The sequence below is a fragment of the Zeugodacus cucurbitae genome, chromosome 4 (genome assembly GCF_028554725.1).
Source record: "Zeugodacus cucurbitae isolate PBARC_wt_2022May chromosome 4, idZeuCucr1.2, whole genome shotgun sequence".
Taxonomy (NCBI): Eukaryota; Metazoa; Arthropoda; class Insecta; order Diptera; family Tephritidae; genus Zeugodacus; species Zeugodacus cucurbitae.
The window spans coordinates 66,922,110-66,946,597 of record NC_071669.1 but is presented as its reverse complement, the minus strand read 5'-3'; the positions used below and the strand labels follow the sequence as shown (position 1 = coordinate 66,946,597).

At 33.5% G+C, this 24,488-nt stretch overlaps 1 protein-coding gene across 2 annotated transcripts; it reads left to right on the top strand.

Moving 5' to 3' along the window:
* Window positions 1-216: 216 nt before the first annotated feature.
* On the top strand, window positions 217-23,820 carry Cht3_9 (uncharacterized). Of its 2 annotated transcripts, none has more exons than XM_029041305.2 (5): window positions 217-668; window positions 20,928-21,458; window positions 22,731-22,891; window positions 23,082-23,204; window positions 23,285-23,820. In XM_029041305.2, the coding sequence occupies exons 2-5, from the start codon at window positions 21,413-21,415 to the stop codon at window positions 23,348-23,350; spliced, it is 396 nt and encodes a 131-aa protein (XP_028897138.1). In that variant the 5' UTR covers window positions 217-668; window positions 20,928-21,412; the 3' UTR covers window positions 23,351-23,820. The 2 variants fall into 2 exon arrangements, with proteins under 2 accessions (XP_028897138.1, XP_011186428.1); XM_011188126.3 differs by having other exon boundaries at window positions 20,923-21,458.
* Window positions 23,821-24,488: the final 668 nt, after the last annotated feature.

The following is a 24,488-nucleotide window of genomic DNA, read 5'->3' as shown; positions in this document are numbered from 1 at the left end:
CGCGCTTGGCTCTCTGCGCTGCAATCGGGCTTTGGTTTGTTGATGGCTCCGTTTGGTTGTTGGCCTCATTGTCAACGTTTTGCCACCTTTGGCGCGGTGTTCATGTTACTCAGTGAACGTGTTTAACATCGAGCGGTTGTGTGCGCGCTCCGGTCGTGTTTTTTTGGCGAATAATATTTCCTGCTCGTTTCGTTTTGTGGACTTTTGTTAGCGGTTTAACGGTATACCAATAATTTGGTTGTTTGTGTGTGATTGCAATAAGGAATTTCTATTGTGGATTTTTGCAAGCAAATTTAAAAAAATATTAAATTCAAAGTGTTCAAATTGTGTTGAAAAATTATTGCAAAATATTATTATACATATATAAATAAAGTACTTGTATATTTAACAACAGATTGGTTTTGAATAAGCGAAAAGTCAACTGGAAAACCTCAATTTCAACTTTATAGTTGCCAGTTTAAAAAATAATCTACCACTTGCTAATACTTAGTATATGCATCTAATTAAAGTCTGCATCGGTTACACCTTTACTACAGCAACAACATACCAGACACAAATGACATCTTTATTGGTGTTGGGAAATTCGTTGTAATAAAAAGTGTTGTAGGCAGACGAGCAAAAGACACGACACTGCAACCACAGCTTCCGGCTTAAATTACTTGAAAGAGGTGCGTTTTTTTTAGTATTAGTAAATAGCTTGATATTATTTAGTGAACAAATTATTTTAAATAGAATTAAGATTATAGAGTATAAAAATTTGAAATAAAAAATTTTAGAAAAAAAATTATTTTTGAGTATGTACTTTGTTATGAAAAAAATTTTGAGAACCTAAGTTTTCATCTAGAACTATATATTTTGTTGTTACATCGTTCGAAACAAATATACATAGATAGATTTCTCAACTTCCATTTCGCTCCATTGCAATACATAGCAAATGAGGTTTCTTGCAAGACTATAGGAAGTCGGAAAGACTTATCTGTTATAATAAAAAACAGCTTCTTCTAGATCATAAAGATATATCGATAAGTGATGTAGAGCTGATATTTTAGAGGATTCGATGCTGTTAAATCTAGACCCTTTTTGAAACAAATCAGAGCGTCAAAGTCTCTTAAACCCGTTTTTGGAAAGCTATTGAGTTTAATGTTTGGGATTTATGGAATTACGTGGATATTGTTGGACAATAGTAAAATTATTCAACAGTGTGATTAAATGTGACAACAGTGTTGTATCATTATAAACTACAAGAAAAAAAAATATGACTAACTCCGAGTTTGCGAATAGAGTTTAATTTTAAAAATTAAAATGACTAATGAACCCGAGTTTGAGACATGAAGGTTATAACTGAATAGATTCAGAAATGCTTGGAACTTCGAAAGCTGCCACACTGATAATGTAGATCCAGGAGAGCCTCTAAGTAAATGTAGGAGTCCTCAGAAAATAAAAATTACAGAACAATTTGAGATCTCAGATGATTTAACTTAAAAATATATGACTAAAAATATTTTTTTATAAAAAATTTATTTTAGAAGAAATTCTCAAACGTATATGTCTAAACAAAAGTATATAACTCAAAAACGACTGTGCCAATTTCAAAAATTCTTACACCATTCGAAAGCTATATTCATCCCGAGTAACATAGGCTATATTTATTGCTAGTATCTCAACTTTCTGGAAATAGTTTCCGGGTGAGGTTATCAAAAAGACTCCGTGATGGATAATTTTAATCTGAAACTGAAAATCGTCCTGCAAGTAATTCTCTCCGCGTTCCAGACAGTTGAGGAACGAGTGCTCGCAGCTGCTTGCTGTACAAAATTTCAAAACCTATAACTTATAACTTTTGAAATGTTTGTTTAAAGCCGTGCGATGCCGGAGCGGTCTGCTAGTATTGTATAAAACGCCAGTATGTGTTATATACTCTACTATTGTTTCAACAGTTTTTTGTATGCATTTAATTTGTATTTTCCAACAAAAAGGGTATTTTACTACTTTTAATGTTTTCACAATCGAGCCGCAATGTGTCGCATACCAACACCTCATTAAAGAATCACAACGTTGCGCATGCCCAGTGAATCAACTACAAACAAAAATCTAAATTAACCAAAAACAGTGGGGTCACGTTTCAAAGTCTATGCTAAACAATGTGATTGAAATTTGGAAATTGAAGAAAATAATGAAGAAGTGAAGTGAAGAAGAAATGAAGTTACTGAATAATATACAGTAAAGATAATGAACTAAGCAGCTTATTTAAGAGGTAACGAATCGAACAATCGGTTACTAGAGATATTTCTAGCTTATGGCTTGATAGATACAATATTTAAATTGTATACAACTAAAGTAGGAGCTCATTTTAGTCTTAGATCTAAACACTGCTATATATAACCCCACTTTATTCCACAGCTTGTATGACACTTGTTAATATTTAACGAGGTTTCACTGTACCTAAAACTCGCATATACCATATATTAATACCCAAAACTACGCAAAGGTACATACGAACCGAAACTAACTTACGTACATATATGCAAGTTGTTATTTGTTGTTGTACCTTTGTGTCTACACAATTGAGGGCACTATGGCACTACGCTATGCCTTTACCTATCTTTATTGCCATTTTAGTGCCTCTAAGCTGCCGCTGCTGCTGCTGCTGGTCGATTTTGTTTGGCGGTTCGCGTGAAATTGGAGCGTCGCGTATGATTTGCTTTACGTTATCTACCACACACACGCACAGACACACAGGCAGTCGCACCCGCAGGCATGTGAACACACTTGAAATGAGTGGTAAAGAAACAAAATTATGTAATATCGTTGTAAATCGGCACTTAAATGCGGTTTTACCGCCACACAAATTGCTGCATTTATTGTAATATTATTTGTTACCGTTTCACTCTATTTTTGCAGCAATTGCTAAGCATTTTGCTATTATAGATTGTTGTTGTTGCGCTTTTTTTTCCAATATGCACAAAGTGCGTTAACGGAAACGAAACAGAAAGTTAATCGCCGGCGCTTGCTAATAATTTCTTGCGAAGTGATTTTTGGTGAAACACTCAGACGCATTTCGTCAATTTTAATGTTAATGGTTAGTTTGGTGTGTACTACGTAGTTGGTATGTTGGGTTCACATATGGCTTGAACATAGGGGCTTTTGCATAAGTGATAATGAGAGATTTTAGTGCATTATTAAGTTTCTCATAGTTATTTGGAGGTTTACTATACTTCAATCATTTGGGAAATATAGTTTTTGAAGGTAGATAGAGATCACAAAAGTGTTTTTTATCTGCCTCTGTTTTATCTCAAGTTGAAGAGTGGCGAATAGAACAAGCAACTGGTATAAATCAAATAAACTGGCATATTCATAAAGGGCTGAATATAGTGTGTATATCACTTCAATGAGGTATTCCCGAAAAAATTATACATTAAATTCAATTAGTTGACTCTGTGGTGTTTTCTCAAATAAAATTTGTACCAAGGCATATCTTAGCGCGAAGAGAAGTGTATAATAGAAGACGTAAAGCATACAGAATATAAATTTAGGTTAGTCACTTAAGGGGTTACATTGGTTTTGTCGCTTAAAAAATGACCTATTTTCAATATTTTTTTCTAGGTAAAAAAATTATTTATTTATTTCAACCTTTTTTCTGTCTTATAGATATCGTACATATTTAATGAATAAATTCAGAAATTAAAAAAATTATAACTCATACATTGTGACTTAATTTCCAACCCCTCGGAAAATAGGCGTCCGCCATGTCAGCATAACTACTAAATAACTAGAGGATCATCCTAAATGAAAAAACAAAAATAATTTAAGACCATAAATCGTGCTTGAACGAAGGAAAGACTAAAAAAGTAAAAATTTTGGCAGGAATTTTTCCAAAAAAAAAAAAAAATTTATGTCAAATTTGCTTGACATTTTTTTAATAGTTGTAATTAAAAAAAGAAATAAAATCCTTCGTTCAAGCATAAGTAAATTATATCTCTAACACGTGTGCAAAATTTCATCAAGATCGGTTGAGTAGTTTTCGAGAACATTTGACAACCGACTTTGAGAACACGGTTCCAAGAAAAACTTGACCTGTCTTGGATCGCACACCTTTCAAAGGCTGTATCTCCGAAACTATTATTCGGATCGACTTGAAAATATTCTTGAGATGTTGTAGAAATTAATAAGCCAAAAACCAAAAAAATCGATTTTTTGAACCCACGAAACCCATGTAACGCCTTAAGTTCCATTCAGGTTAGTATTAGTATCTGTTAGCTTTGCTCTTAATCAATTGAGAAGCACATCTATATCAAAAATTTCCGCAAATAATCTCAACCTAAAGAGAAGGGCTTTTCTGTTTTCTTACTTTTCCATTATTTAAGCTCGAATAACTAAGAATTTAGGAAGCAATATTTCAAATAAATTTCTCCTATAACTATTTAAGCGATTTTAATGGGTTAATTAGAAATCATATATGGATAGATAGATATGGAGTTATTATATAGTTTATTATAGAGCTTCCTGAAATAATTCTAATTTTTCTTATTACTATATACTAGTACATAAAACTACTAACTTTTACAACAATACCACAACACCTTTCAAAAAAGTCAAGCTTCATATAAATATATGCGCATGCATGAGCATAACTGCTAGCTACATATTCAGTTGGCGCATAGCTGCGCATGCGCGCTAACCACATTGTAATGAAAGAATGCGAAAAATGCAAAAGCTCCGCAGCACACTCAATTACTGCATAATTGCGCATATCTAACAGATTCTATAAATGCAATGACGCAAGAGTAATTGAAACACATAAACACAAAAGTGACTATTATAGATATGTAATAAAACCAAAAAAAAAATTGCTACAAGCTACGTGAAATATTTGGTTTTTTGTAAACAAACAGTCGTTTAGCACAAAGTAGTAGTAGTGAGGCCCTGCATGGTTGAGCGCATGAATTGCAGGTTTTTTTGCTTCGCAAAAAACACAAATCCAGATTGACGACTCTTGTTAAGGCACGTTTGTCGGTGACTGCGGGTGCTTACTTACATTCATACATATCCATATATATATATATACATATATGTTAGTATGTATTATATTCGTCGAGTAAACGGTAAAGCTTACAACTGAAGGAGTATTTCTAAAGTAATACTTAAAGCTTGTTAGGGAGTGTGTGGCGAATGTCTGAAACGGCACATAATCAATCGCTGAATCTGTTGAGTGCATCGCATAGGTAAAGTGTTGCGTAGATCAAAGGGCCGGTAAATTTTAGAGAAGTCAAAACCCAGCTCGTTAGTTGGCATTTTAATGCATGTCTTAAGAAGGACAAAAATCAAAGAAAGAGTATTTTGTTCTTCAACATATACACTTAAATATTTCCACGAAGGAAACTCAACATTTCAAGTTATAATGTATAATATATAATATACCAGGGCTGCTATATATATTTCTGGCCTAATAATGAAAATAGGAATATTTATCAACGAAAATGGTTTTATTGTTTTTCAAAATATTCTCCATCAAGATTGATACACTTTTGCATGCGCTCAAACCAATTTTCAAAGCACTTTTTCCACTCCGATTGAGACACCTCCAAAACATGGTTTTTGAATGCTTCAACAGCATCTTCTGGCGACGAAAATCGTTAACCACACATTATTTTATTGATGTGTGGGAATAAAAAGAAGTCATTGGGTGCCAAGTCAGGGCTGTACGGCGGATGACCCATCAATTCGACGTTTTGGCCGGTCAAAAAGGCGCTGGTTTGAGCCGATGTGTGACAGCTCGCATTGTCATGGTGCACAATGATTCGTCTTCTCTTGTTCGTTTTTCGAATTTCTCCGAAGACTTCAGGCAAACAAATGGTGGTGTACTACTCAGAATTGACCGTCCTACGTTGCTCAAGCGGAACAGTCGCCACATGACCAGATTTGCCGAAGAAACAGGCGACCATTTGCTTCGAAGTGCTTCTTCCACGAACAACTTTCGTTGGATTTGGCTCGTCTTGGAAGACCCACACGGTCGATTGCTGTTTTGTTTCGGGCTCATACGCATAGATCCATGATTCGTCACCTGTGACGATTTATAAACGTCTTTTGAAGCACCGCGATCGTATTTATCAGCATTTCTTAACACCAATCCACACGAGCCTTTTTATATATAAATAATTAAATATTATATATAAATAATTCAATATTTGGAATAATTCTATGGAGTCGTCAATTGTAACCAAATATCTAAATCTTACATTCGAATATGCTAGACATCATTTCAAAATCACTAGTACTATTAGGATTTCCAGGGTATAATCAACCATAATCACCTTAATATCGTCGTTTACCTATGTTTCGTCAGTTTTTCGTTGACCCATAGATTATGAGACCTTGGTTCAGATAGAATTCTTACAAGATGAACCTACTGTTCTGGGACAGACATATCTTACAAACGCGTAAACTGGTGCAGCTCTTGTGAAGCTCGGTTGTCTATAGATAGAGAGAACTGTGGTCTAAAAGATCGGCAGAAGTTCTCTAAGCCCAAGGTCTACGGATCAAATAGTCTAATAGTACATATACTTAATAAAAGCCATTTATTACGAAAATTAACAAAAATTGAGTTGAATAAGTGCAGTATAGATAAAGTCGGTGAAATATTCATTAAAAAACAGTAAAAATGCTGTATTGTGCAATTTCCAACTCGGAAACAACCTCTGCAGGTGATTCGAATAAATTCCAGCCGATTGGCATAACTTTCGGCCACTTTTTGCATCAATTGAGACAGCATGTCAGCATTAATCGTTGTTCTGGATAATTCAAATTGAGTATAAATCAATTAACAGCTGTCAAAAGACAAACTCCAAAACAGTTATGGCCTTTTTGAAAACCAAATGTATAAAAAAACACCCACTATACGGTGTATAATATAGTAGGGAGAATCGAGAGAAAAATTCGACATCCTCGAACTAACTCCAGATTCATCGGATTTAGAACTGACTTTAGTAGGGGTAAATTGGTATGCGGTTGGAATCAAAATGAGCAACCCTCAAGAATAGTGGTAAAGTCTTTCTAAGGTTGGATTTAAGGTCATATGTTACATAGATAGATTTTTTTGAAGACTTTGAATATTTCAATTATAGATAGACCAACTTTGATCTATAAACAATTTAGCTTATTTAACATTCGGTTGATAAAAGGATTTTGCCTAAAGATGTGTGTATTTTATTAAAAAACTTATAAATTCCCCAAATTAGCTGCTATAATTTCCGGTTATGTTTAAGGATAATAACTTACAAGTAGCACCAACCACATGAAAGTCACCGCAAACTACAAAAAATAATTTAATCAGCATGATTCATAAGCCTCTGAAGTCAATTTGACTTCTCTTGGAATACACATAAACGAATTTGTTATTCAATTAGTAATAAAAGCTTGTTTCTAGCACTCAAATTAGCAAATTGCTGATTTTTAAAACATTGCGACTTCATATGCACTATACAAATATACAGATGTCAAGTGTACTTCTTCATAAACAAGAATGCTTTGCTCCGCCTACTTAACATGTTAGATGCTCTTTGAATTAAATATTAGAATTCAGACCAGCTCAAGCAAATGTGCCACGCATCGAAATAATCAAATTAAGGCAGAATCAAGTGATTCAATATATACATATATACATCGCTCTCTTTCTTTCTTTCTTACATATAAAATGTATATTTATATGTGTGGTTTGACGTGCGAAATGTTTTAAGAAATAGGCGAATTTTAGCGAGAAACATGCCAAATCAAACGCTTTGCGACTATGCCATTGATGATAGAGCGACACGCCCGGATATGCCACTTGACGCTCGCCTTTAAGGCGTATGTATGCGCTCAAACACGTTCTAGCCGCCTTGTATCCAATAATCTCAAAAGTAAAGAAGATGAAAAAAATAAAAAAATAAAATTAAATGAAATAAAATTCATTTCGAATTCATTCCAGTTCTGCGACAATTTCACCGCTTTTGAGTGACATATTTGCATGTCTTACGTAAGCAGCGCGTTTAGCAGCACCGCAGAGAGCGCGTGTGATTTAACAGTTACAATATTGGGGCTAATGCACATGTGTGCATATGTAACGCTAAACTGTTATGACTGATTTAATTATTTCAGAAATTAATGGAAATTAGCAAATCACTGAAATATGCGGTTGATATTGGTATGACTCGTACCCCTACTATACGCATACATACAAACACACAAGTGTGTCAGGCCAACTGCAGTATTGAACGATTTTCGCTATTTTTTTCTTCTAAAAAGAACACGTTCCAATTGCATATATTATGCGCCAGCGCTCGCAATAGATTCACTTGGAAATTTACTGGAAAAACTTGTTTGGCTCTTCTAAACTTTATTTAGTGCATACTTGGAGTTAACGTTCGTACATATTTAAATATAAGTCTTAGTTGCAGTTAAACCTATGTATAATGGTTACAGTTAAACATATCTAGATATATTTGTACGTATGTATGCCAATATGCAAGTCATTTTAGTAAGAGGAATGCAAGCAAACATTGATAAATGAAGACAAGCAAATGAATACAAACATCCATGGATGGCGAATGGGCTGAAGGTAGTTCGGCATCTTGGTTCGATTAGGTTTAGGTATTGCTGATGTTCCCTCATTTCTATGATTGCTTGTAGACCGATTCATAATAATACGAGAAAATTCCAAAAATGCTTAAAAGTTCTCTTATGTCGAGAAAGCGCTTTGAGCCTAACAATGTTGTCCGATTCGGGCTAAATGCCAGGATGTTTAAGATTATGGCTTCTATCCTGTGACAGACAGATCTTGCAAACGCGCAACATGGTGAAACTCACGTGAAGCTTGGCTGTCCATACGATATAATATGGAGATAACTGTAATCTAAAAGATCTACAAAAGTACTACAAGACCAATGCCCAAGGTTCTAATAGTATACGTAATGGAAGCCAATGTATGAACACTATTATCTGATTTCGTAAATTAACAGAAAATTGATTTAACCAGTGCAGGACAAATAAAGTCGGTGAAATATCCATTAAAGGACAGTAGATGTATAGAACTCAACCGTATTGACTTAATAATTCGACAAAAGTTAACGAAGAGACCTAAAGGCAGTTCTTACTTCGAAAAATTAAACAGGTGCTCGTAACGTCCTCTATCGACGAATAGAACTGAAACTTTCTCAAATGATGGAGACAATGATTATTATTTAGGGCTTAGAGAGAAAGATTCGTTAAAGGAATTTACCTTCTTTACACAAGTGGTCCAGATCCAGGTCCAACATGATCCAGAAAGTGGTTCATATGGAACGAAGAAGAATAAAAGTTGAAGGTCAGCAATATTTTATTTAATAAATGAAGAATGACGACGATTAGTACGTCATATATACTTTAACAAACTTCTTTTGAATACTTCAGTGTTTCCTGATCACTCTTCGATCTGCCTTCTTCAGTCTCTATTAATAAATTTTGAAAAACCTATCATTTCGAATTTTATGCTATTCAATGATTACATAATATTATACAGTTATGCGATTTTTATGCTCCTAAGGCACTGAAGACATTGCCAAACCAGAGCAAATCGATTACAGAGAGCAAGCGGAGCATTTTAACAAATTTACCAGAGAGCATATCTCACCGGCCGTAGTAACAACAGCAACGACTACAGCCTAAAGAGAAGCTGTAACAATGTTGCAAAGAAATGTTTACTATTAATTGGTTGTCACCGATATAACTTATAAATGCACATATTTATAAACACTGGGACTAGCTGGCTATTTATTGTCGTTTTTTTAGTCGCTTGACAAGTCAATTTCGCACGGAAAATGCACTTACAGCATGAAAAACTATAAAAGCAACGATGAAAAGAAAATAAGAAAAAGTATACGGAATGAATATATATGTATGTATGTATGTATGTATATATTTCTTTACATACCTATACTTGGTTATAAAGCGCAAATGCCTAATGCAAAACAATTGATTCGCTGTGCGGCATATTCTTATGCACATAGCTAATGGTGGCTGTTGAGAAATGCAAAATATGGACAATGGATGATAGACAGGAAGGTGTTTTACATTGTTGTTTTCTTCTTCTTGTTGTTGTTGCTATTAATATACGACGCATTGCCGGTGCTGATAATTGGCGGAACTGTTGATTGGCCTGTGGCTGTGCTTGGCGTGCCAATTCATTCGGTGGCCATTGAAGAAGTCAATAAGTATGGAAAAGAGGCAAAGTAATAATGAATAATAAACATTAATACTGCACATGTGTGTACACATACGTACATGTGTTTGTGTAGATTTGTGCATAAAAATTAATTTATGCAATGAGAAATTTGAATGCATTTTATTGAATGAATATTGTTGTGTTTGATTTTATAAGAAACTATTTATTATTATACTAAGGATGCTATTAGGAGAATAATATTTTCATTGTGTTAAGGAAATGGTTATGTTTTTTTAAGAAAGAAAATTGTTTACAATACTTTTCTACAAAAAATAATTTTTTTAATAGTCCATACTCTCAGCTCCAACCTTAATCGTGTATCGAACATTTTATGCTCTCGCAATTTATTTATAAAGAACACACAATTTGACTTACATAGTCGACATAAGTCCACTAGAATAACGAACACTATTGTAGATATTATATGAGAGCTGAAGTAATTCTTAGACAGATTTCTCTCATTTTCGGCACCCTGCTACATTATTATATTTAAGGCTATAAAGTCATCTAATTTTGGAAAGATATCTCACATAACCGATATGTACGGAATAAAGTTTTCCGAAAGTTTAAAAATCTATATATGAGGTCACCCATATATATCGATCTAGAGGTACATTATTACAAGGAAAAGATTTCACCTTAATTTGTATAGAATATCTGAGTGATTTACCGATATTTTCGGTAAAAAATACACTGGGGGGTCCTAATGATTACACGGGTCAACACAAAATTTGACCATAAGTTTAAAGCAGTAAATTTCCATCGTGTAGGTCTTAATTAGACGAAAAAAAAATATATGCCATGAACAAGTTTGTGAAAATATGTGGTTTTATTTTTTAATTGCAAATGAAATCACTTAAAGAAACATTTTAATTAAGTTTTACAATCAAAATAACTTACAAAAAAGTAAAAAATAATTTAAAAGTGCACACTTTTACTTTTTCTTTTATGTTCATTGGTACTATCTCTTAATTAACCCCAAATATAGTATTATTACTAAGAATAGGAGGTACCTTCTTGTCGTTTTTGTTCATAATTAATCAGAAAATCATAAAATAAACTTTAGGACAAAGAAACAAAAATTTTGTAGAGTCGTGCTATTGATTCGATATCTGGAGCCTTGAAATACTACTGTCCGTTTCGATTATTTTATGATTAGCGACCATCGATGCTGAACTTATTCTTAACCTTATTGTTTTATTACCTTTACTGGTGCTTGCTTTATATATTGTAAAGTGGATCAATTAGATTGAATCCAAAATTGTTTTATGTGGGAAGTAGGTGTGGTTGTGAATCGATTTCGCTCATTTTCATATACCAAATTCGGTTGAAATCGGTCGAGTGGATACTGAGTATAGTTTAGGCAACATAACGCCTGAAATTTGTGTTCTGTTAAATATCGAGATCTAGAAATATTCAGCTATAAAACAAGTTATTTCTCAATTCAAATTCTCAAGTCATTAATTCAAATAACATATGTTTTCATCTTAGAAGCAAATCAGATACATATATCAGGATATATAAAATCCTAACCTCAATAATGAAGTGAACAAATTACCTGTTTATATTTGTGTGAACCGGTTAGATATAAGTTTTTATTTTAGAAATGGTTGATGAAGACCACTCGTAGGTTAGGAATTTGTAAAGAATTAGATAGTATTTGCTACAACAGAAACTTGAACACTCATTCCTAATAACAATCTAATCAACCTAATTAGCAAAGCTTCGAAAAAAGCCTACACACCCTAATAATCATCGCAACCACAACAAATTTGTATAAATCACATACACATACACACATAAACATTTGTTGTGATTAGAAATTATAAAAGTGGCAAAAAAAGGAAAAATGGTAAGCAACCATCACTTCCTCTACGTCGCAACTGATTACCCGGGCTGGCACGTTTTTCCTCACCACTTATGCTTTCGTACGCGTTTCCACCTAATGTGTGGCTTTGTGTTTGAATGTGTGCAGGCGACATTGGTTGCAATAAATTGCAAGACAACCAGCAGAAACCAGTTGACAACGGGCGCTAATCAACCGCCTCTAGCCGCCAGCAAACGGCTGAGAGCCACCAACAGCGCCGTTGCCATCAATGAATTGACCGAAGCAGCAACAACAAATGTATTGCTATTTCGAATTTGTTTTTCTCCAAAGCGTCGTTGTGGTCATTTTGCAACAATTGTGTTGAACTTGAAAATGCCGACGCATTCGAAAGAAAACAAGGAACAAGAAAATGGAGGAAAAAAGAAACACCATAAATATGCACGCACAGCTGAATACAGCAACAACAAACGAATTGCATAAAATGTGTTGCATTTGGAAAAAAAAAGCGAAGAGAAAATACAAGCAAAAGCAAGTCAAAATACAACGAAGCAGCATGTAATGTAAAACACCAAAACAAAGCACCACGATTGTTGTTTGCGATGAGCTGCATTAAACCGGTTGTGTGTAAACTTTGGTCGGTGCTGGCCATCTTTATTAATATCATTTTAATATTATAATTTTTATATTTACTTTTGCGACACCCAAACATGTTTTCTGTTTCTTAGCAAATGATAAATTCCTGTTGGCTTTAATGGTGTAACGGTATTTATTTCACCAATTAATAAATGTAGATTCAAACAGCAGCATTATTATTTATAAATAGTTGTTATTGTACTGCTTTATCTTGAAAAAAGTTAGGTTAGGTCAGGTTGAGATGACTTGTGTCTCCGCAAAAGAAAAATAATGTTAAATAATAAAGTTAGGTTAGGTCAAGTCAGGTTGTAATGGTTCAATTTAGAGTGTTACAACGAAAGATAAACAGAGATAAATAAGGAAAGAAAGGATGGTTGAAACTACTTGAAACATTATTAGATGCTTGAAACTGAACAACATCCTTAATTGTTTCACTAACTCATAAAGTGTGAATCGGTATACCTTAACCCAAATTCGAAGAGATGAACCGAATATGAAGAGTTAAAATAATCGCTCTTCATAGATTGCTTTGGTGAGATCACGAAAGTATCTGTCGTATATACCTTATATACAGCAAGTCAACCAAACCTTCCTATATATAATTTTATCGAAGAGTTCAAACGTTCTTCCCTTAATCATATCAGTGATGGAAGTCTAATTAAGTTATTATGGGTCCTCATAGAAAATTTTGTTCGAGGAATAAGGTTAGAATTAATTAGTCTTAGGCAGGAAGGTTATATAAATTTTAGTAAAAGAAGAAGTTTAGATGCCATTCTCCTCAAATTAGCTTGAATGTATTATATAACAATAACCAAGAAGTTACAACACAAAGCAATATTGAAATTAATTATAAAGCTGATTTACCTTTCTGTGTAATAATTAAAACAATACACACGAAACCAATAAAAAAATAATTGTATTAAAAAAATGCATTAAAATTAAATCAAATCTCGCACACCGATCATTAGTCAGTACGCTAAAGCAAAACCAGCTTTTAGCTACTTATATGACGAAATATGTTACAAGGGCAGCAAATACATAATCAAGTGAGAAATTATAACTTAAGCTCATCATAAACAGCGGCTGCAAAGTAGAGCTCCAACTGGACCGTAAATACCCCGAGGCGGCAAGTACAAATGCACTCAAGCAAATCCAATTGAAGTTGAGTCGAGTTACGAAGAATCCGACTTCGAACGCTTGTCGATGGCATCCGCTGATTGCGCCGACCAATCGTCGCGGGGTGTTGGCCAGCCGCGACAAGTAGCCGACAAGCGGTCAAACAAGCTGCAGAGATCACGAGCGCTCGCTTAAGTGTATAATGAAGTATAATGGCTTGTTGCATAGCCGCAAGCGGTCGCATTGTTCGATGACACTTCAATATTTACAATTAATGCGTGTAATTCAATGTAATTTAAGGAAGAAGAAGCCATCATTGGTAGATACGCTGAAGTGGGGTCATCGGTAGACCTTAACTTGAAGGGAATATTAAATGCGTTTCAAAGTGACAAGTCTTAAATGTTTTAAGTCAAGGGCTTGACCAAAAGCAAAAATGTTGAAATGATAAGTAATGACCTTTGTCTGTACTACATGTATTTAATATGGAAATGATGCGCATGGAATAAGGAATGTGACTGATGGGGGAAGCTCACAGTTATGAAGATACTCAAGAAATAAATATTATATCAGGAGTATCAAATATTTATTATTAGATCCGAACTCTAACAGAATGGTTCAGAATTTCAGTCATAATCGATGGAGCTGAAGACGAGATGCAAGATAACAAGGATTTTTATAGTGCTGCATCCAGAAATTATACGTTGAGAACAATATTGATTCAAATTAGTAAAGAAATCGAGGCTTAACCACAGATGGAATGAGTGGTTCTAGTTAAGGAGATATTTAATTAAAAAATCTGAGAATTGTGAGTTTGCATCTAAGACCGATTTGACCGACTCAAGTTTGACTGAACTATGGGTACCACACTAAGTAAAATATTTATGCAGCATAAGGATTTGTGGTTGTCCACCAAAGAGGGACCCAACTAAGATATGTTAGACACCCTCTTTGACTTATCAGTATCATAAGTTTTGACTGCTGTCCTCTCTCTGTGCAGTATATCGGTTCGAACCATATTATCTTATGAACTTTAGAACAATGTTTTCGAGTAGCGGTAATTCCTCCAAGATTGTTTCTGGAAAGATAGGTCTTTATTGATCCCATCCACCTCATTTTATGTTAAGTTCGACAATCGGTTTCTAATAAAGATTAAAACGTCAATCACATATATTTCTATCAAAGTTTTTGGGGGCTTAACCATCTGTTGACAAAGATGGAAAATATTTTAGACCAAATCTTGAAATACCTGCGCACACAACCCAAATAATCAAAAATTTTTGGTGTCTACAATATTTCAACAACCCATAAAAAGCGTCAGCCTGACTGTGACGTGCGTGCGAATCATTGTAATCTCCTCATAATCTAACCAATCAAGTTTCAGCTATCTAACTTAATGCTCTATAACGGTGTCTTCTTCGCAAAATATACTTTATTAACAAAATTTATTAGACAACTTGCGAAACCGCTATAAAAACCACTGACTGTGTGACGTTCACACTATGTGTAGCTAGAAAAAGTGCGTTGAAAAGGAACCGCGTAGCACAAAAGGTCGCACCCAGCCTCATAAATATGCCGACTACGGTGTGTATGGGTGCACGTTTTTGACATTATTGCTAAAATATGCGTGAGCCAATTTACGAAATTCGCCAAATTTTGTTAAAAAAAAAAAAAAACTTAAGGTGCTTCCTCTGCCAACACTTTTTTGACAAATCAAATGTTTTATAATAAATTTACATATATATATATATATATTTTGCTAGATATATAATACATATATTTAGGTATGCAGAGTTATTTAGGTGTACGTTAATACCTAGTTCGTCTAAAAAGTAACAGTTTTTGCATGAATTTGTTAGTGTTAGTTTGACTAAAAAATCGGTTTCTCACATTAATTGTTTTTTGCTTTGAAATATTTCATATTTTTATATTGTACCGCAAGAGCATACCAACATGAGTATATAATAAGCACCATGAAAATAGGTTGGAGGTGTGGAATCACCTGTCATCGACCTTGTCTTGGTCAGTTAATTGCCGTTGTTGAGATAATCGCAAGAAAAAAATGAAAAATAAAATAAATTAAAACCAAAATGTATTAACGCCGCATTTCAATCAATAGCAAATCCAAGTTGCCTTTTCAAATTCAACGCATTTACATACATATATACATGCATACATATCGACATGCATAAAGGTAAAATATTTCTTTAATTTCTGTCTGCATATGAATGAAACCTTTGTTTGCTGGGTTTTCGCATGACCTTGTAACGCATTTTAGCATCTTAATTACTTGTATTTCTGACGCATCCAAACGCCTTCGGTGCGGCCAGTGGTAATACAGTTTCCGTTTGCTTATGTATGCCACTTACGTGTGACGCTACTAAGACTAAGAGCTAAGTGCTTAAATTGAACTTGCTTTTAGCATTTATGTAAATGCATTTGTATAATCTTGTTCATAAGCGTATATATTAGCATATTGATGGAGTATTGTATCGTTTTAACTAAGCCATGAAGTCATAAACTGTCGTCTACGCTGACAGCTGTCAAAATTAAGTGGACTTTTATTGGCTTATGTGCGAATTTAACAAAACTTTATTTTTTAATAACACTATAAAACTATTCATAACGCTGAGGGATTATATAATATTTCTAGAATGTTTAGTGTCATGTCAACCGATTGACTATAATTTGTGATCTTGGGTTCTGCACAATTACCAAAGCTTCAACAATCTGTGTCACATTGTGTATATACACTCAGGTATCCCTAAAAGCTTCTATCGAACTTTGTTACCAAGAACGTGAGTTTGTTTGCTGGTGGTATAAATTATGTCTGAATCAAGATTGATTATGGTAAGTAATTATCCGTGCAGTCTTGAGTCTTGGAACCCCAATGACATCTATATACCTCTTACAACAAAATCAAAAGAAATTTTGTCGCCAACAATAATAATTCGGACTGGGTAAAATTACATATGAAAATGATTCAAAAGATGAGCAAGTAAGGAAAGGCTAAGTTCGGGTGCAATCGAACATTTTATATTATCGCAATTTATTGCTATATTTTTATTAAGATAACACACAATTTGACCTATTCGGCATAAAGTCCAATAGAATAACGAAAATCCTCATATATATTATATAGGCTAAGGTAATTCTTGAACCGATTTCACTAATTTTCACCACCAACATACATTATATCTAAGTTTATATGCTCACTTAATTTAGCTAAGATATTTCACATTTTAACAGATTTATAAGCTATTAAGCCCATCGTATTTTTGAAAACCCTATAATTAGGTATATGAGACCCGATTTTAACCATTTCTAGTACAGAGACACACTATTAGAAGAAAAAGATTTCCTCTGAATTAAGTTAAGATATCTGAGGGAATTACCGATATTTTGGTTGAAAAATTATACTAAGGCACTGAGTTTTTCATATTCGATATCCGGGGCAGTGAAGAGTTGTACTCCAATTTCGACAATTTTTTCACAAGTGATGCCACAGATCATATACAGTATTCGTACAGTGTGAAATTCAAAATTGTGTTATATGGGAAGTAGGCGTGCTTGTAAACCGAGTTCGCACTATTATCATTCGTGTTATCAGGGTGCCAAGAAAATATACTGAATTTTATTAAAACTGGTAGAATAGTTCCTGAGATATCGTTTTTGACTCATAAGTGGGCAATGCCACGTCAATTTTATCAGATATGTACAAAAAACCTATTTGGGGCGAGGCCAAGCCTACTTCCCCAAAAAATTACATCCAAATATGGCCCTTATGAGGACGATCCTTTGTACCAAATTTTACTTTTATAATTTTATTTATGGCTTAGTTATGACACTTTATGTGTTTAGGGTTTTCGCCATTTTGTGGGCGTGGCAGTGGTCTGAATTTGTTTTTTTTTTCTTTTTTCAAATCAAAGATACCATTATCAACCTTCTTCTAGAACTTTAAGAAAATTAAAAAATGTTTGCAATGCTAAGTAAATCAAGCCAGATAATAAATAAACATGCAACAGAAATGAAAAGTGGTACCTTGCAATGACAACTACATTTCCAATCGGACAACACAACTATTTAAAATTAATCTACAAGTAAAGAAGACCACAACAATGAATGCATTCGCCGAAGAATGCATACCAATTAAAGTGATGAGTAGCGAAATTTTAAATAAATAAGAAGTCATAAATTTTCCGTGAAATGCCAAGAGTTCAACAATATTGACATATTAGCTAAATAACTTATGCTCACAAAACAACAGTTAACAACAAATAATGTATTACCATGGCAAACCAATCAACTGCAGCAATGCAGACAAATAATTTCCGAACACGTCGAACAGGTTGCGAACTGGTGTCGGAGAATTGCAGATGTCATCACTGATGCTTGTGGGAACCCATTAAAACTGCGCGCAGACAACTGCTTAATGTTTAGTTGTTTTCGTTGGTGTCATTGGTGAATAAATGCGACTCATCGCCGACATAATTGACACAGCATAAATCGCTGGCGGCTGAATTAGTAGAGAAGTCAGCTAAAAACTGATATTTTTTTACAAAGCACTCACTGACAAATCGTTAAGAATTTGTGAAAACAAAATAGGAGATTTATACTTCATTAGCTAAACATCTTAATTTGCTTTGTTCGATTAATTATCGGTGATTTTTCAGCAACCACGCTTCCCACACAACACCACTCTTTTTCGGTTGTTGCTTGGTTTGTTTGTTGTTATTTTAATTTGTTGGTTTTAGTTGCGGAAATAATATGCTTAAAATCAGCGAAATCTCAAGTCAATTCATTATTATTATTGTGTTTATACGCTTGTTCGTTGTATTATTATGCAATTCTTTTGCATTGTGAAATATTTGGCGTGTCAGTTTTGGACTTTCGCACTGCTGGTTTTAATGAGTGAAGAATTTGACAATTAATCAACTTGTCACCTTTAAATATAGAAATGTTTCTGCAATTTGTTTGATTTATATTATTTTAGGTTTTTCTTTTTGCAAATGGAGTTTCGTGGTGTTTCATGGTCTTCTGTATTGAGTTAGTTTCATATGAAAGGGTTGCTCATACGTGCTGGTGTTCTTTCATTGAAAGCTAGTGTTTTGGTGTATTCAATTAGAGTGGAATAATCTATTTATTGAACAAGAACTTGAAAACCTATACAACAACATTTATATAAATTAAGTCTTTGTTGTCCAAAGCCATTTATTGACTCATTTGAAATTATTTTTTGTAATCGATAATCCTCTTCATAAAATATTTTTTTTTTTTTTTTTTATATTTTGCTTCGTTTTGGGTACACCTCTTCCGTGTACCAACTCACTCGCTATCATCATAATTCAATTACAATGTTTTTATTTACTGTGGTCTTGTATTGCTTCTTAGGAACTTCTCAAGATTTTGTGTTAAGATAATTACGCAAAATGCATTTGCACTTAAACACTAATTAAGTTGAACAACCTACATACAAACAACAAATTGAAAATATTAAAGCTCTTTCAGGCCTACACTTTTTAACTGGTAAAGAGCTGAGTCATCACTTGACTTCATTGAATATAATTAATTTCGTGTTAATTCGGTTTGGTACTTCAACATGATTTAATAATAAGTATATTTAAAAAATATTTTTTCGTTCTTTGTTCTCTTAACAGAACTAGAAAAGCGATAAAAGTAATTTTTTAAAGTATATTTTAAATTTTATTTTTCTCAAAAAAAAATTGGAGATTTATAATTTTTTAACTAATAATTTCGATGTAGTTGCTAAAATATTAAATATTTTAATATTTACAAAAAAAAAAAAAAATTAAAAAATTGGAATAAATTGAGTTCCTGCATGCTTTAAATGCAACCAAACAACTTTTCATTTCATTTTAATAATTTTCATGCAAATTTTATAATTGTGGTAATTTAGAAAACCACTCTGAAGTGTCACATAAGTAATAGTATTTTAAACTAAGCCCTACCCACTGCCAATTCTGACGGCAGCAAGCAATTATAAGCCTACGACATTTGGTTAGGAAACTTATACGACAACTTAAGCGCCCACCAGTAAATGTACATATTTATATATTTTATGGGCTTAGGAATTCATATTTGTACAGAAAATATATAAATTATATGCGTTAGTTGCAATAAATACTGCATATTATATATAATATTTACGATATTAGAAGATAATTCAACAAAGCGAGAGCATATTCGCGTAATTTCTTGTGAATTTTTAAATGAAATAGAAATTTTGAAAGCTTTGTAAAGAATTAGCAACATCTTCCGTCCATAATAATGATATGTTATGTATAATGTCTGAAATCAAAATCAATCCAATGGCCACCTTTCTTAACCACAGCGAACATAGTTTTTTTTGGTTGCATTGTCGATAATTATTTTTAAACATTTAGACTATTATAGTCAAGTGTAGAGTACTAGGATGACAGACAAAGACACCACAACAATTATTTTAGCCTAATACTTTTTAGTCATACGAGGTACATATGTTCCAAAAATAACGGCATTTATCGTTTTTTTTTTTAATATCATAATAGGTTGGCAAATATCTCCCTTCCGCTTTTTTGCTCTTTATTCAATGTTTTATGAAAAGTGTTGCAGTGATCGGATTTAGTTAAAATATGCGCCGTTTCGTTCGATAATCTGTTTCCATCTAGACGGCAACTTCATAATACCCCCCTCCTAGAAGCCCCCCTCCTTATTTGCCAAGAACTCGGACAGCCACTTTTCACAAGCCTCTTTTGAGTTCAACTTTACACCACCAAGGGCGTTCGCCATGGACAGGAACAGGTGGTAATCACTTGGCGCTATGTCCGGGCTATATGGTGGATGCGATAAAACCTCCCTTATGGAAATAGAAAAAAGTCACGCGGAGAAATTTTAAATTTTATAAATCCCATTATTTTATGAACACATCAGGTATTGTGGGGTTCCATGGATCTTGAATAGATTGTATTTTAGTTTAGCTAATAGAAAATAATAAAAACCAAGTAGGAATAATACTTTCATTTATTATAGTATCAATATATATGTACTTCAGTCCATTCTTAAGTATATATCTGTGTGTATATAATACTAATAACATTTTTCACTTTCTTCATTGCAGTGCAGAATTTGAATTTCTTAATTACCAACTTGCCGCACATTTAAAAGCCAACTAACCAACTGACCGAAGACCTCGCCACAAGCTAAAGCAAAGTCAACGACATCGACTAATATTTAGGCCAAAATACTACACAACAACAGCAACGCATTGAGAGAGTGGCGCGTGCTTGCCAAATTGAAGACACCTGTCAACACAAATTGTTTTTGCATTACTTTCGGGTTCTACGAATTATGGGCGCATGGCTTAAAACAACTTAAAAACGCAATGGACTTGGCATAAACAAAAGCACATAATCGCACATATAAATATATAAATTATAGTTTTTTATCAAAAGCCAAGCCTGTCGCTTTCTTTTGGCCTCCATTGCCGCGCAGCGAACGCCGTTCAACTTTATTGGAGTGCACTGAGTATTGAGCGCCACGTTTGGTGCGTATGGGTAAAACTCAAGTACAGATTTTTGCGCATTCGAGGAATATTTCTATGGACGAAAATGGATTATACTAAGCGGTTTTTATGGCTTTCCGGCATTCTATTAGGTGAGCACAAAAATCATATGTATATATGTGTGTATGTGTGTCTGTGTATACTATATAGTTAACATTGAGTGCGTTTAAAAATTATTTTCAATTTAGCGATGAGTAACGGTTAATTTGCTAATATATTAATTACTGCATGGCATTTTGATTGTTGATTGGTAATTGTTAATTGTTGTTGGTTAATGGCTAATGGCTAATGGCTAGCTTTTGCTTGGCACTCACGGCCGCGACGCTTTGTTTTTATAAAACACACATACATACAAATAAAATTGATTTTACTAATTAGATTGGTGTGTAAAACTTGTTATTGAAGTAAAGCAAAAATTAATATTTTCTGCATGAACTTGAAATGCTTATTTTGTTTTAATTGTTAATTTGGCGAATGTCATTTCGTATATTTTATTTGAAGGTAATGTGAAAGCAAGTGGAAAGTACATACATTTATACGTACATATCCGTATAAGTGCGTACAAATTTTTGGGCGAGTTTGAGTTGTTTAAGTGGGCCAAGTCCAAATTGATTCCCTAATGCTTTATTTGTTTATTTTTTTGTTGTGAAAAAAATTAAAATTATAAATATTTTTATTAAAAAGAAATATAAAAGAAAAATATTTTTAAATCATTCAGGCGAATGAGAGCTAACTACCTTTAAAAAAAATTTTTTGCTCAATTAAATTTTATATCACAAACTAGAGATCTATCAAATTTTATATCACAATTTGTAGTAGAGAAATAAAAAAATAAAAAATTTAATTTTTACATTTAATTTATATTAAGGAGGCAACCCTTTACAAAAGAAATATATTTAATTATTTATCTCGAAGATAAATATATACATATTTTTCTGATATAAAAATCTAACATTTTTTTTATAAAATTTTATTTAATATTTGCAACTAGTGGCAACTCTAAAAAAATAATTAAAATAAATTTAAAAAATTTACATGCTTTTTTAATTCTATCAGTGACCCACTTTACTAAGCTACTGTATTTCCTTTCGATAAGCCGACATTATACTAACCAGTTGCACTAACATACATAAATCAACTAAATTTTGTAATATTCGACATTCCGATTTTTTTCTACAACTACCAATTAACCACAAATTGTTGTAAAAATACAAAAACAATAAAACCAAAACCAAAAAAGTCTTGTTGTACAAACTTGTAAATATTGTTGACTGATTATTAACCAAATTATTCGTTCGGTATCTGTGACACAAAAAAAAAACAACAAAAACAAAAAAAAAAACACAATTGCTGCATGTGCACAGGTCCAATTCTACTTGCAGCCTTGACGTTACAAGATGCCGCCAGTCCAGTATTTCAAAATCACAAAACGAAAGAGTGGACGAATTTAGATAATATCACATTCTCTTTTGATTGTACGCATCGACCGGTTGGCTTCTACGCCGACATGGAGTACAATTGTCAGGTGAGTGAGAGAAAAAACAAACAATAAAAGTTTACGTGGAAAAAGAAGAGAGTTTTTTGGCAAAAGCTTCCACAGCTTTTTGAGCTTTTTTCTTAACGAAGCTCTAGTTTGAAGCGCAGCTTTTGCACGATCGCTTGCAGCCTAAAGGTATGCTTTATTTTTTAACCGTTAATTTTTATCGTTACTACAGATCTTCCACATGTGCGATGAGGAGGGCAATCGCATACCGCATTTATGCGCCAATGAGACTTCCTTCAATCAGGAGTATCGCATCTGTGATTGGGATTACAATTTCAACTGCACTGAATCGCCGGTAAGCTTTCAGATAGCTCTAAAGCTTAAGTATTCTACACAAATATTTTTATATTGATTTAAATTTTTATTCTCTTCCAGAAATGGTTTTATTTGAACGAACTGACGTACGCCACAGAGCCGCCTGACGAGGATGAAGACTATTGAAACAACACCCACTCCACCCAACATCCACCAACCAACAACAACACTAACTACCCGAACTCTCCCAAGAACCATATCGATCTTCTACTCCTTTCACAGCACTCCATGTGTGACCTTACTGTCAAGTAATTAGCTAAGTGAAGTAATTGTATTTATACTATTTGTAATTATTTGTAATTTGTTATGCTTAAACTATCCTAAAATATAGTATGTGTAGAAAAAAAATTAATGAGAATTGCAAACAACTAATTTGAGTGGCGCATATTTAGCGAATATTTCAATATAATTTAATGAATCATTAGTGTTAATTAGTTTCCTTATTTATAATGTTATGTATATGTTAATGTAAAATTGTAAACAAAATGTATTTGTGTACATATATTCGTATTTGTAGTTGTATATATGTATAGCTTAGTAAATACTCTAATTTATACAGTTGATTTCGTAGCGATATTGTCATTATAATGTTTATACTCGTATATAGTCCGCTGTTATTTTCCAAATTTGGACAATATACTCGTACTTAAACTGTTATTTTTTAATACCAAATCGATTACAATAATGTAAACAGAGATTGAAAGCAGTTTGCAGAAATTATTATTACTACAAGCGCCTCGATATATGAATGTATAATAAAATTCTGTAAACCACACAACCAGTATTATGTTGGCACATATTAATTTAGTAATCGTTCAAATATTCGGTATAGAGTCCACTAGAAAAACGAAGATCATTTTATATTAGGTTGGCAAATATCTGCCTTCCGCTTTTTAGCTCTTCATATAATGCTTTATAAAAAGTGCTACAGTTATGGGATTTAGTTCAAATATGCGCCGTTTCGTTCGATAATCTGTTTCCATCTAGACGGCAACTTTATAATAACCCCCTCGTAGAAGCCCCCTCCTTACTTGCGTAGAACCTTACACCAGCTAGGGTGTTCGCCATGGAACAGATGGTATGACCTTGGCGCTATGTCCGGGCCTTATGGTGGATGCGATAAAACCTCCCATCCGAGTTCCTGTAGCTTTTGACGAGTCATCAACGAAGTGTGTGGTCTGGCGTTGTCCTGGTTGAACACCACACCCTTCCTGTTGGCCAATTCTAGATGCTCCTGGTCGATAGCCTGCTTCAAGCGGTCCAG